The sequence below is a fragment of the Oryzias latipes genome, chromosome 15 (genome assembly GCF_002234675.1).
Source record: "Oryzias latipes chromosome 15, ASM223467v1".
Classification (NCBI taxonomy): Eukaryota; Metazoa; Chordata; class Actinopteri; order Beloniformes; family Adrianichthyidae; genus Oryzias; species Oryzias latipes.
In genome coordinates this window covers 18,312,189-18,326,781 of record NC_019873.2, presented here as the reverse complement: position 1 = coordinate 18,326,781, position 14,593 = coordinate 18,312,189, and the positions used below count along the sequence as shown (strand labels likewise).

The following is a 14,593-nucleotide window of genomic DNA, read 5'->3' as shown; positions in this document are numbered from 1 at the left end:
TTAATGAAAAGAATGACCTGTTTGAAAGTTTTACTTTGCTAATTTACACCCGTCATCCTCTTTTACACCCCTCATCCATATTGCGCTGTTGTTCCAACAACACAATATGGCATCACAAAATGGGATAACAAAACAGGGGGAAAAGATTTGCGATCTTTCTGCTTTTAAGAGGTGCCAGAAATGTCTGAATGAATCTTGTGTTTACACACTATATATATTGTAAACACAAACAGACAGCATGTAATGTCACCCGTAGGATTCTTAAAAGGGAAACCGAAATTAAAAGTGAAATAAGGCACAGAGCAAAAATTTCTCTACCAAACTCATCAACTTCCAAAAATGGTAGTTGGACCAACCCATGCTGGGTTCATGTATTGGATAACTTGCTTGTCAATCAAAAACAACAACAAAAGAACACATGCCAAAAAATTGCATATTTGAGCTGTAATAAATGTAAACAGCTGATTAGAATAAAAAATAAATGTAAAAAAAGGGGGACACTTTGGAAATTCTATTATATTTTTTCAGGTGTAAAGTTGGAGAGCCCATCCTCCCTGCAACCTGAGTTCATTGGTCTTTGGGGAAACTGCAACATCTGGCACTTCCTGCTTCGCATTAAATTCAGAAAAGGAAAGCGGGGTCTTTTTAAAAAGACTTGCCAAGGAATAAAAAGTACAGAAAAGGAGAACTTGGACAGTCCAGTTAACATAGAGATTTTAAAACAACTGTTCATCAAGAGTAATAATGACAGAAAACACAAGCATCCACAAAATGAGCCATTTAGACTAATGGAACCAGTTTTGACCTTTATGCCTATATGAAGCAGAAGCACAGTTTGAAAACAGCAAATGACATTAATCCACAGGAACAGGCAGAAAAATATATATTTTCCTCAAAACGGACAGATATTTAAGAATTACCTTTTTTGGACTTGGCTCCAATTTTCAGTTTGGAAGGCCACGCAATCTGCGTTTGGGTTTCATCCATGATCTAGAAGAGAATGAGATTAATTAATCACAAAAATTTTTGTTAAGCAAAAGAAATAGAGCAAAAATGTGAGCAAGCTTTTTAAATGAGCAAAAAGTCCTTTGAGAATTAAAAATTATCCTACTTTATTTAAATGCCATTCCAAATCTCTCTGGTAACTTTTTATTCTGGGACATTTGTCAATACAATTTACTTTTTAGCTCATTTTAACTTGCAAAAAAAAGTTGAATTGATTTTGGAACAAAAAGCACTAAGGTCAGTCTTTTTCTTTGACAAGTGTATTGCCATAAGCAGAAGCATATGGATCTGTGGGAAAACAGCAAACCTCGAGGAGTTCAGGAGAAGTAAAACATGAAGGAGCTGGTCAGGAGACTGTCAGCATGTCACTTTTGTGAAAACTGATCATTTGAGAACTTTACTTTGTGACTGGGATAAGGTAAAACCTTCCAAATCTTTCCAACTAAAATGTAAAGAGCAAAACTCTGGTGAATGGCGTCAGCGTAGCATAAAATCATAATTTTTAAAAAAAAGTCTGTTTAACTTCCTTCAAATGGCTTTGTCTCCATGGCTGTTTTCTTAAATATCCCACAGTCTTTTGTTTGCTTTAATACTACCAGGGGGTTGTGTTTTCAGGGCAGAAGAAGAGATATAAATTTGAAATTTCAGCCAAGCTTTTACGCAAACTCATGATCAGCATCTGCCACTTAAGATACCTTAGAGGCCAAGTGCATTAAGCCCAAAGTCAAACAGTGTTACTCAAAGGAGAGTGCATTAAGATCAATCAGCATTCCCTACAGATATTAGGCTTTCTAGCACTTTTACCACAAGTAAAACATGATTTTTTTGTAACTAATTCAAGTAATAATGCAAGTTGGTGCAATTTTTTTTTCAAGTCAGTACAAAGCCTGTTTGTCATCTTTGAAAACAAGGTCTGACAGTTCATTCGGTGCCTGTCACACACCTGTAAAGTGGAGCCAGCTCTGAAAGGTTTAACATGCGTCTCTGCCAATTCAGTATCCAGACACTTTTGAGTTTGTGATGGTTGAATGGAAGTCATTTCAAGCCTCACTGATTTTCTACATCTTAGCATATAACTTTATACAAAAAAAGGCTTAAATACTAAACAGGAAGAAGAATGTCTGCAAAAAAACAATCATTAAAGGAAAATATGAGCATTTAGTCATTACATGCAAAAGTAATTGTTTTGGGTAGTTCTATGATACAATATCAAATTATTTAAAAAAAATAGTATTTTTACCTTAAAAGTGAGAGATTTCAAGTATTGCGGTAGTCATACTGAATGTAATTTCTCTAACTAATAACTTTTAATTTCAAAATTTCAATCTAAAGTTTTTTTGGTTCTTCAAATGTAAAATTTTTACTACTTTTAAAGACCCACTCTAATGAAAATGGCATTTTTGGTGTTTCTAACTTATTTTTGTAGCATTTTTATCATATTGAAAGACATATTTGGAGAAAATTAAGATTAAAACAACATCTGAGAATTTCTTCATTCAAATCATTGTGAATAAGGAGCAGAAGAAAAATATCATTAAAAAAAGCTTGGAGTCTTTACATACAAACTATGAATCCGCAGGCCCCAAGTTCCCTGCTCTGCTTCATTCTGATGCACCCACATGTAGATGACTAGATTTGTGTACGTCTTTGTTTTCCTTGTTTTCAAATCCTGCTTAAAACTGTACGGCTGGATAACTCCGACATTGCTCGCCATCGTTATTGCATCTTGGCTTGGGCTTTAGGGGTGTAAACAGATGGATGATGGGAAGCAGGGGTGGGCTTACTCCACGCCAACGGTTCTACTTACAACTCGGAGGTGAAATTCTAATGAACTCCTGCTGCTCTGCAGAAACTATGTCCAAGAATATGACACAGGAACACATTAACAGTAGACCAAAAGAGGGTTGGAGTGGGACTCTAAAGAATTATCAACATTAACCAAAAAGGACTGGACTGAAGCATCAAAGCCCATCCAAGAAAACCAAAAAAACTTTTTATATGAAACATGAAAATTAAAACCTATAGAATGTCAAAACATATTGAAAAGTTTCCAACTAAGACTATAGTTGCTGAAGCCCTTGGTATAACAATACCCCATTGGTATAGCTTCTATTATATTTTATATATTTGAACTGATGTTGGTCCTCTCAAACTGCAGTGTCAACTTTCAGATGAAGCCAAAAAATGTTTTTTTTTCTTTTCACATATATATTTGTGCAGAAGAAAATGTTTGTGCTTATATTTTATGCTTTGTGCTTTAAAGCATTCCTTAAGGATGTTTTGCCACAATCTTCACTTAGTTTAGCTGAGATAAAAAATCCTGAGGACTTTGTTACATTTTATGTACCCACAACATTAAAGTTATGTTGATTTATCCGCTTTGTGGTCGTGCATTTGCTGCCAATGACTACTGAAGGAATCCTGTTTAAAAGGAAAAAAAAAAAATACACTAAACAAACGGGGATAACAGTCTCTCTGATCTCGCTCTTAGATTTTAGTCTCGGATTTGTTTGTTGTATCCCTACGGCTGAAAACACAGCCAGTGCAAATGTTCATCTCACTAATGATCTTTTATTATTTTGATCCCGCTGTAAACATTGCCATTTTACCTCTGTGAAGTGTTTTCACAAACTCTGGGATAAGATCAGTCTATTGACTCAGATTGACTCCACAGGCTATGAAATTCAGGCCTCAAACTTATTTTTTTCTCCTTTACTAGGCTTCATGCTATCCTGAGGCACGTGCAACTCTAATCTACTACATGATGCCCTCCCCACCATCATCTGGCAAACGAGAGGAAGGTCAATAAATCATCATAAACCCCGCAGTTGAATTCAGACTCGTCTTCTCTGACTGAAGTCACATGCTCACAGGAACAGCTGGATGTATTGCAAACAACATTAAAAGAACATTCTGATCCGGATGACGCGGAAAAATCCCAGTGAAGGAAAACGTGTCTGACTCGTGTCCTACAAATCCTGAGAAAATATGTAGAGACGTTAGAGGGCATTTCATTGAAAAAAAGCAGCATTTTAAATACGTAGCAATAAAACAAGTGAAACTTTACAAAAAAATAAAAAAAGCTAAACTCTAATAAAAGTACAATTTTAAGTATAAACTTAGTTGAAAAAATAGTAATAGACGTTAAATTGTGCTATTCTGAATCACAACTCGTGGCGTCACTTCTGTAAAAAGGGCTTTGTTAAGAGAAACCTGTTTCCTGTCCAGCTTTGCTGTTTTTGGTAGCTCTGTGCAGATGGGACTGATTTCTGACAGACCACACACCATTTTAAAGAGTGCGTGGTGTTTATTTTTATGAAAAGAGCTAGCAAATACTTTTCAAATGGGTCGAAATTATATGCAAGAATTAGGAAACCTATACGTCTACCACTCCACCCTCTCGAAGATTAAGTAATACAGAAAAGCATATTGCAGAATGGTGTGACCCTGACACGATGATGGGTTGTCACAGGTCTGCAGTAGGTGTGCAGACGGCTCTGTACATCATGAAACCGGATATCAGAAAATGTCACTGTTGGTATTTCTTTGGAGAGGGCTTGTTTCACACACACCTCGCTACATTAGTACAGCTGTTGTTTCAGCTGGAACATGTGTGTGATTATGGAGGGGGGGCACAGAGGGCATTCGGTGGGTGTAAAACAGGTGTGAGGCAGATTATAAGACTAGAAAGCAGCAGAACTTGAGGCTTACAACAATGAGCGAGCCATCCTCAAGGGACTCAGAAGCCATGTTAACAATCCAAGTGTTAACTCGCAGCAGGGTCTCCGTTAGCCTTCTTAGCCAATGCTTACACATACAAATGGTTGTGACAAGGCTAAACACATTACAGGGAGGGCAATCTTGCAATAACTTCTGCCGAAATGTAATCAGATCCACATTTTCACCACTAGATGATGCAATTATTTAACCGATAAAACACAAACATTAGTTTATATGTTCCCTTCATGCTGACTTGCTTTAATCAAGATCATTTTCAAATCAAAAAATGGAGGACGGTTCGTGCAAAAAGAAGAATAATAATGGATAAAGCGAAAGACGTTTTGGCTTTAAACCCAAATTCACTGCCATTTTTATATCATGCCTGGGAAATCTTTTGAGGAACCACAACCTCTTGGAAGCAGTGAAGGAGTAATGATCAGGGATGAACTGGCTAGAAATTCAAAGCCATCTTTTGCCTCAAAATTCATCTCAAGTTCTTCTGCGGTGCACAGACATTGGTTTATCTAGCCAAGCCTTTTAAACCTAAACTCTAGCTTGACTCTCCAAAAAGAAGATTGATCCTCAGTGTCATTATTTTCACAATAGGGCATCGCAGTAAAACTTCCTGCCATGACACCATGGCCAGTTTTCAGTCAAACACATACGCACTTAATTTGCAAAAAAAAACCTTGTTGCACATAATAGATTTTTTTTTTATAGACTGCAAAGACAAATTGTCAATTAAATAGCAGGAGGTCATACAACAAATGACTTAAGAGTAGGAAGGGAGAGAAGAAGGGATAAAAGACCACAACGCAAGACGGACAAACACACATTTCCTCGTGTGAGTCCCACGGACCCTCACATGGAAAGTTTTCCAGCTGGGACACCCTCATGTGGTCTTACTCTGGTCTGTCGTTTGTCACTGACATGAAAAGGCCAGACTGTTTGCAAAATCTTTCTCTGAAGTCAACGAAGTTCAGCAGCGAAAAAGAGAGTTGGATCAACTCAGGCAAATGGGCTTGGGGGAGAAAGTGTGGGGGTGGATAATTTTCTGTTGCTTTCTTCAGGGAATGTATTAAATCTCATTCCCAAAGCACAACAAATAAAAGTGTGTGCGTCAAAAGGAGAACATATGCTTCCTTATGTAAGGGAGAAAATGTCTATTAGTCTCACTGATTATGTGCAGAATATGGGTGTGTTTAACCAGCAGGAAGAGGTTTCCAACTAAGAGTTTCCACTTTCATCATCTTCAAGGTTTTTCACTTAATTTCTTCCTTTTTTCAATGACAGAGTTTCAGAGCCAACCCAGTGCTTTCCCTGACTTTAGGTGGGCATGATGACATAGTTAAGAATTATCCAAGTCAGAACCCTACACATGCCTTAAATATCTGAGAGGTGTAAACCACATTTGAATTAAAAAAAAAAGAAAAAACAACATCATTTAATATAAATACATTTTTTCAACTTATACCAAACCAAAGAAGAACAAGCAGAGCTCAGATCAAGAGTCCTTGTTAAAATTCATACTGAGGGACTCACAAGACATCTGGTTTGCATTACTTCATTACTTGGCTTGTAAAAAAAAACTTCTTTAGAGAATGTTAAATTCCCTTTTTGACTTTAAATTCAACTCCCTTCCTTTAAAAAGTTATCAAAACAAAAAAAAGAGGGAGTTAAATCAAACCACTCTCAATTATCATTAAACCCTGGTGGGATATAATATTTACACATCCAAGAAGTTGAGTTTTAACGAATGCACAAGAGATGTACAGGAAATAGCATTACTGTCAAGATAGTCCAATAATCTTCTTTTAAGTTTGAATATGTAAACTCTTTTAGTCTTTGTTTGATTAATCTGGTCTAATCATTCTTTCATCATCATATCATAGAAAATGTCAGCACTTTGAACAAATAATTTCTCTGTGTTCAGTAAACACAGTAAGCAAAAAGGAAAAAAAAACATTCTCCATTGTAAGCTTGCTCTCTACCTTTACTAAACTTAGAAACCTTCCTTATACTCAATAATTTGTCATTTACTTGTTAATTTCATTAGTCATCTGGGCTACAAAGAAGGTCTGAAGAATCTACATTGTGCCTTTGTGAATCTAAAAAAGGCTACAATGGTAAAGAGAGAGAGGTGGTCTGTTTGAGATAGTCTGGAGTGGCAAATTAGTATGTTGGAGTTATGCATGTATGAGAGAAGTAAAACAGTAGTGGTGAGCTGTAGGTGTGACAGAGGAGTTCAAAGTGAAGGTGGGACCTGTCAAGATAATTTTTTTTGACGTCTTGTTGTACAGACTAATAGATGAGGTTAGACAGGAATCTCTGTGGATCATGATGTTTGCAGATGATATTGTGATCCATAGTGAGACCAGCGAGCAGGTGGAAGAACTTTTGATCTGCACACTTGATAGCACAAAGTAGACTAAAGAGAGAAGCTTTGAAATGCCTTTAGATTAACTCTTTAATTGGAATTGATGATCAACTAATACATTTCCCAGCAGTCTGCATCTGCAATCAGCCTAATAATGCTGATGGAAGCAACACCACCCAAAATAATAACATTAATCATATTGGATCCAAAGCCCAGTGTACTTAAATAAATTTACTTAACAGATAATGCCTGTTTATGCAAATTTTTGTGTGAGTATTGGTTTCCCACAGCTGAGTAGGATTTATCAATTTACCTTTCCCTATAAAGGTATCTAGTTTATTCTAACAATTGGACTGTTGAAAAAAAATATATATTCCTAAACTTTTTGTGCATCTTGCTGTACTTTAGTTTGCAATATATATATATAAAAACAACGCCCCTCTCACCCTCCGCGGGTGGTTTCTCCTCCAAGCTCGGGTCCTCTACCAGAGGCCTGGGAGCTTATATATCTATATCTATCTATCTATCTATCTATTTATTTATCTATCTATCTATATATATATATATATATATATATATATATATAACCTAAAATATGAATGTTGGTAGTATCTCAACAAATCTTGATGAATTCTGAAAAAAAACACAGCTCCAATACTTAGTAAAATAAAACAAACAATTTTTTTTTTGTAAATAAAACTTTCGTGCTCTTTCTCTCCCTCTCACACACACACAATTGCACCCACGCACAAAAATATCCATGTATGACACACTGAATGTTAGACAACAGACAAGAAGGTAGTGATTGGATTAAAAAAATGCATTTAATACCGTTCTTAAAGCTGTTGTTTTCCGGTAAACAGTTGTGCTTTAAAAAAAAAAGGAAGGGGTGGAGGATTAGAAAGGTTTTTTTGTGCAAAAATTACAATTGATGAATGAGGAGATATACCTTGAAATCCAGAAGAAAGCCACCTGAACCTTTTCGTGTCTGGTACCAGCTTATTTTGCCCATTTCAGTATTGAATATGACAAATGTTTAGTTCTGCATCCTTGTATTCAAAGACATGCGAGCACCAATTCACTATTAAATTTCAATGTGGCAGCTGGAATTTCCACCACATTGCACATTGATTCTTTTTACTTCTGGGATCCGGTACGGGAAAAGGTAGTTAAGACGAAACTAATGTAAATATACAGAAGTAATTATATTTCCAAGAGCATTGTCTGAATGCGTTTGACCACCCAAACTCAGTTTGGTCTGACGTCAACAGGCGTGTGTAAAAGTCTGCTTTTAGTCAAACCAATACAATTTGACTTTTGGGTTGGGTCACATTCAGTAAAGGTTGCACACCAGGACAGAACTTGAGTGGTTATAAAACTCATCTGACATTTCAAAGCAGCACAGTCAATAAAAATATTCATTTTCAGCTAATTTAATTCATGCAACTGTACTTAACCTGTGTTTAGTTTGGGAAGTTGAGCCCAAGGATCATTCTAAGGATGCTTTATGTCAACATTTCTAGCAGAAAAACTAAGTATTTAAAGTTTTTGGTCTATGAAGTATTATTTAAATACTGAGGACAAGTTTTTAAGGAAAACAGACTGGATGCTGATTATTTCAGTACTTAAATGGAAGAGCCCTCATCAGAGTTTTGTTTAAACCCAACTCAAACACAGGACAGTCTGGTACATACCATAATACATTATGTAAGCGAGAAAGGTCCCAAATGTTGTGTCAGCTGTGGTTCGGCATTAGAGCCCTGGAGGGGTTTAACGTCAATGAACTTCCATGTTTTTATTCTTTTTGTTGTTCGTACTTATAAGCAAGTGATTGAGCACCTGACACCTGCTCTCGAACACAATGAGACACATTATTCAATAGGCTGGAACACACATTTTCTAAGTACACACTCACCTTCTGAAAGAAATCCTCACCCCCGTTGACTCTCCCCTCAGAGGCAGCTAGAATTGAACAAACAAAAAAAAAGAAAAGAAATTAAATTTACAGTTTTAAGAAGTTTAAGCAACAAGTCCAAATGACACACTGATTATCCAATCAATAAATACAAAGATATCTTCACAAAGAAAGGTTTTTGGTGGATCTACATATCTGTAAATGTAGTATTTGGCGGGAAACTGAATCCAACCGACTGGCAGAAACAAAATACAATATTCCTAAATCGTTTTCTATGATCATAGGGATTACATGTGGCTTCCTCTTACCAAAACATTTGATTCTACTATAGCACCTTAAAAATGAGTTTCACTCACCACAATTGGATCAAAAAGATTTCTTACTTCCTTTGAAACAAAAACGTCTGGTTTTTCTTAACTGTATTTTATGAATCACATGCAAACAAAAGAATTGGTGAGATTAGGAGTGGAGATTTTGTGACAAGTTCCAAGCAGGTGAATATGCCAAGAAGCTCCCTTTAGCTACTAAAGCATGCCAGATAGAAGCAGAGAGCCAATCATCAGATCAAGTCAGGCCTGAAGTTGCTCCAACACATGTGGTCTTTCAAAAATGTGGCAGCTTTGCTGATGTAAATACATATCTGCTGTCCAAAAAGATTTCTCCTGTCCCACTGTCACAGGGAAAACCAAAACGTTTATTTATGAATTATTGGTATTGATCTTTGAAAATTTGATGAAATAAAGAAGAAAAATAAACTTGCCTTGCACTATTTCGGATTTCATTTTACAAAAAAGTTACACATTTAATAAGAATTCTGTAAAGTAATTAGCCAGTTAATTAACCTTCGCCTTTGTAAAATGACCCACACATTTCATTCTCCTTAAAGAGTGTTTTTCTAACCCTGTATCTCAGATACTGGTACCCTGCATGCATTACTTCTTTCCTTTGTCTAACACTCGGGATCGAGCTCATCAGCTGTGCAGAGACCCCAGTTATTTGAATTGTTTATGCGCACGGTGGTAGAGTGGTTAGCATTCTTGCCTCACAGCAAGAAGGTCCCTGGTTTAAGTCCCGGCTGGGGGACCTGAAACAGAACATCAATGGGAGACCTTTCTGTGTGGAGATTGCATATTCTCCCATGCATGCATATGTTCTCTCCGTCCAAAAACATTGGTCAATTGGCAACTCTAAATTTTCCATAGGTGAGAATGAATGGATGTGTGATATGTGGGCCTCCGACAGACTGGCAACCTGTCCAGGGTGTCACCTGCCTTCACCGAAAAGTGGCCGGGATAGGCTCCTGCAGCACCGTGACCCCGAAAGGGACAAAACGGAAGATGATGAATGAATGGTAGACTGGACGAATAATGTCAGTCACCCAAAATATTCTGAATGGCAAAAGTAAAACCTGAAGTGGGACAGACACTTAAAGTTTCACTTGAAAAGTGTTTCAGGTCGTCTTTTAATTACGATTACACCGTTTTTTGGGCCAAAATATATTTTTTAAAACTGTCGTTTTCTAGGACATAGCTTCTGCAGAGGGGCAGTAGTTTATTGAAAATTCAATTCTGAGTTGTGGGCGGGACTGTTGGTGCAGAGTAAGCCCAACCCCATTTCCCATTATCCATCTATGTAAACTTTCTGCTAGGTTACAGCCCCCCCACCCCAACCCCACCCTAACCTAACATTACTGGTGCAGCAGAAAATGGTGAGCAACATTGGAGCTATCTAGCCATACAGTTTTGAATCAGATGTCAGCTCAGACAAGGAAAACAAAGATGTATATGGATCTATTTGTCTACAAGTGAATGCATCAGAATGGAACGGAGCAGGGAGCTTGTGGCCTGCCAAAAGTAGCTTCTACAACATAACTACAAGCTCTTTCAAAAACCTATTTGCTCCTGATTCACAACAATTTTAATAGAGAAAAACTCTGAAATGCAATTCTAGGAATAATTTTCTTTATATATGTCCCTCATGAGAAAAATGCCACAAGGACATGTTAAGAACACCAAAAACACAATTTTCTTCTGAGTGGGTCATTATTGGGGGATTAATTTCCCTTACTTTGGGGCTGGTTGTTCAAAACGCAGAACAATGTAAACTGAAAGCTTTATTAATTCCACTCACCTGTCAATCAAAACCATACCCATAATACATGCTTTGAATTGAACCTTAACAAAACCAATTGATTTAGATTTGATTAGTTGGAAAAATAAACTAATAAAACACCTCACAGTTTTCTTGAAAAATAAAACAGAGCACTACATTTTACTTGACTTTAAGAAGTGAATGAGAAACAACTCCCTTTTGCAACACACCTCTAGTGGTCATTTGGGAAACAGCAACATTTGATATTTCCAATTTAGAAACAAATCCAGGAACATTACAGTCTGTTTAACTACAGGAATACAAATGCGGGGCGGGGGAACATGAGGGCCTCAATTGGAAAAAATGACATTCAAACTTGAAAGAGGCAGACATGTTCCAGTAAATATTGCTTCCATGCAAAACCTCACTTGTGCTACCACAACTATGGCATTTTTTTTTTAACAAAAGCTATAAAAAAATAGTGCTGGAAAATATTTAACAGCACCACTTAAAATCGGTGTTGTCCACATCACATCAGAAATGACAGACATAACAATGCAAACTCCCAGTGAACTTGAAAGTCGACATTAAGAGCCTTTAACATGTGTTTGTACTCAGGAAAAATTAGAAAGTAAACACACTCAGACCACAGTTTATAAAGACAGTCTGGTCTGCTAACAGGTGAGTTAGTTTTCTGATAAAACGCATGAAAATAAATCCTCCCGCCTACCTGATGAAAAAAAGAAAACTACTTAAAATAACAGATTTGAGCAACTAACAGGCTACATTTCCAAAGATAAAAAGTGTTTACAGTATTTACAAAAGAAAAAAAAAAAAATGGAATTTCCCTAAAATGTGGAGAAACAACTGAAAGCTAAACTCAATTACTGGTAAGGAAAAATAGGAAGAAGAAAACTAAATTGTATGGTTTTAAGATATTTCTCAACAAAAGTACACTTTTATTCATTGACTTTTGGATCTTTTAGGAATTTAAAATCGAGTGCAACACTAAATCTTCTTTGGACCTTCGAGCAGCAAAAAAACATCGTCTTTAATCCAAAGGAATGTGCAACAGAAAATAAAGTTAATCTGAGTTCAAATCACTTACATTAGCAAGCAAACACACGTCAATTGATAAAAGGGAAGAATTTTAGGATACAACACACACAGGGAGAGAAACAACAGTGCCCAACTATACTTTGCTTTTTTTCATCCAGTGAATAGTTAACGAAGGCATTCAATAATATGTAGTCTTGTAATTTATTCCAGTTTACTTTGAACAATGACTAACTCTATACGTCTTCATCAAAAAAGGAATTTAGATCCAATGAACTAGGATGACCCCAGATATTCCATGCTTTAATTACATTACTACTTTCATAAATGACAAGAAAGCAACCTTTAGTTGTTTTGACTTGGTGTTTAAGTGATTTTAAATATCAAAAACAGTCACAGTCAGGAAAATATAGTAGTTAACGCAATTTTAGATCCTTTATTAGCAGTTTCAGAAATCTGTGTTTTGTTGAACTTGTAAAAATGTTTGTTTCCTACACACTTTTCATGCCATTGAATGCTGTTTTCCAGGAAGATAAATAATTTTAAAATTATGGGGGGGGGGGGGGGGGGGGGGGATATCCAATGAGGCCAAATGTAAAATGTCATACTGGACATAGTATAATCTTCATATTAGAAACGTTTGCTTTATCTTGTCTTTATTTATGGCTCACATGTGTAGCACAAATAAGTAAAAATGTCAGAGAGGGGATAATGTAATGCATTAATAAAAACAGACATCACTTTTCTCGATAATAGCAGGTCAAAGTCTTTACATTTAAAACGTACTTTTGCAGTGAACAGCTGACAGATGTGATCCACTCTTTGGTGGCCTGAAGTCATCCAGGATTATAAAACACCCCATTACTTCATGCATTTCCTGCCAGAGTTAAGACGAGTAAAAAGGAGCGCAGGCACAGCAGAGTGTTTTTCCCCCATTTCTCTTAACTATTTGACAAATGAAAACCTGTTCTTCTGTGGTTATGCCTTTCATTAAACAAATTTTTTTTTTTTAATTTTCTAGTGGACCTACTTTATGTTCAGTTATTTCTGGTTTGGGGAATTTTAATGCAATATATGCAACAGTCAAAAATAGGATGCTTACCAAACTAAAATAAACTTTAGTTAAATTAAATAGTTTCCAGAAAAAAACCCAAATGATAATGAAAAAAAAATATAAGGTTTTTGTCACATGACACATCAGTCTCTTTGTAATTGATTTAAAATCTACTTTAGAATTCTCCACTTGTTGCCATCTTTTCCTTTTTTTTTTTTGGGGGGGGGGGTGTGTAAATCCAACATGAGGAACAGTGGGTTCCTTTTAATTTATTGCATTCTTCTATTTTAGGAAATACTAAAGACACAAAATGAAAAATAAAACAGAAACACATTTTGTTTTACTTTTTCCAATACTTTCCAATAACATAAGACAAGAGTAAAGTATGGATTTCTAAAAAATAAAAAAAATCAAAATTATTACAAGGTTGAGTTCTGCCAACCACTTTGTCAAAAAAAATCATCAAACAAGTGCAGTAGATACTCTCCTGCATAACATTACAGTGTCCTTATGTTTTCATGAAATGTGTAAAGGGAGGTAATGGCAACCATGGTGTCAGGAGCAGCTACAATCCTGTATTTGATTTCAAAGGCATATATTATCATTACTACAGGTGTAGAAGTTACCGGAATGCCCTCATTTCCTAAGAAATGAACAGAACAGTGTTTCAAAGAAAGCTCAATGCAATATGATAATAAACATATATACAGTGATCCCTTGATTATCGCGGGGGTTACGTTCCAAATAGAACCCGTGATAAGCAAAACCCGTGAAGTAGAAACCTTTATTTTTTTTACAATTATTATACAATGAAATACACTATTATACATTGAAAAGAAAGAACAAACCATTTAACAGGCTAAATCAATTGTTTTTTTAACAAATAAAAGTACTTTAGAAACGTTTTTTCAACAAATAACTTCTGTAGTGTGCTGTCAAATAATAATTTCAATCATCGATAAGAACAGAAGGCTTTAAATTGCAGAGATTAGCCCGGCCCACCGCGACCCGAGTGGATTAAACGGAAGAAAATTTAAAATGATTATGAAAAAAATAAAAAAGTACAGTGGGACAGATAGTGACTCCGGTCTTCTTTTTCACTGCTCTTCATACTGAGCCGCTGCATCCTCTGCAGCGTTTTTTCCTTTTGCAGCTGCAGGTGTGTTTGTTCGGGAGAAGAACATAGTGATAGGCAGTTGTTGTCGCTCTTTTTTCTTCTTTGCTATAAGATCCTTATACACCGACATGCCCCCATCGATTATGTTGGAGAACTGTAATGAACGGCTCATCAAAGGGTCCCATTCTTGAGCTACTCGCTGAGTGACTTTTTAGCCAATCAGAATGCAGAACACAATGCAGGATGCAAATCCGTGAA

At 36.2% G+C, this 14,593-nt stretch overlaps 1 protein-coding gene across 1 annotated transcript in view; it reads right to left on the bottom strand.

Moving 5' to 3' along the window:
• bicc1 (BicC family RNA binding protein 1) overlaps positions 1–14,593 on the bottom strand; it is a 66,639-nt gene that overhangs the window by 37,081 nt on the left and 14,965 nt on the right. The window contains exons 2-3 of the mRNA XM_011484364.2: positions 9,018–9,064; positions 921–990 (exon numbers count right to left, since the gene is read on the bottom strand). Of these exons, the coding sequence (XP_011482666.1) occupies positions 921–990; positions 9,018–9,064 (117 nt within the window). The remainder of the gene's footprint in view (positions 1–920; positions 991–9,017; positions 9,065–14,593) is intronic.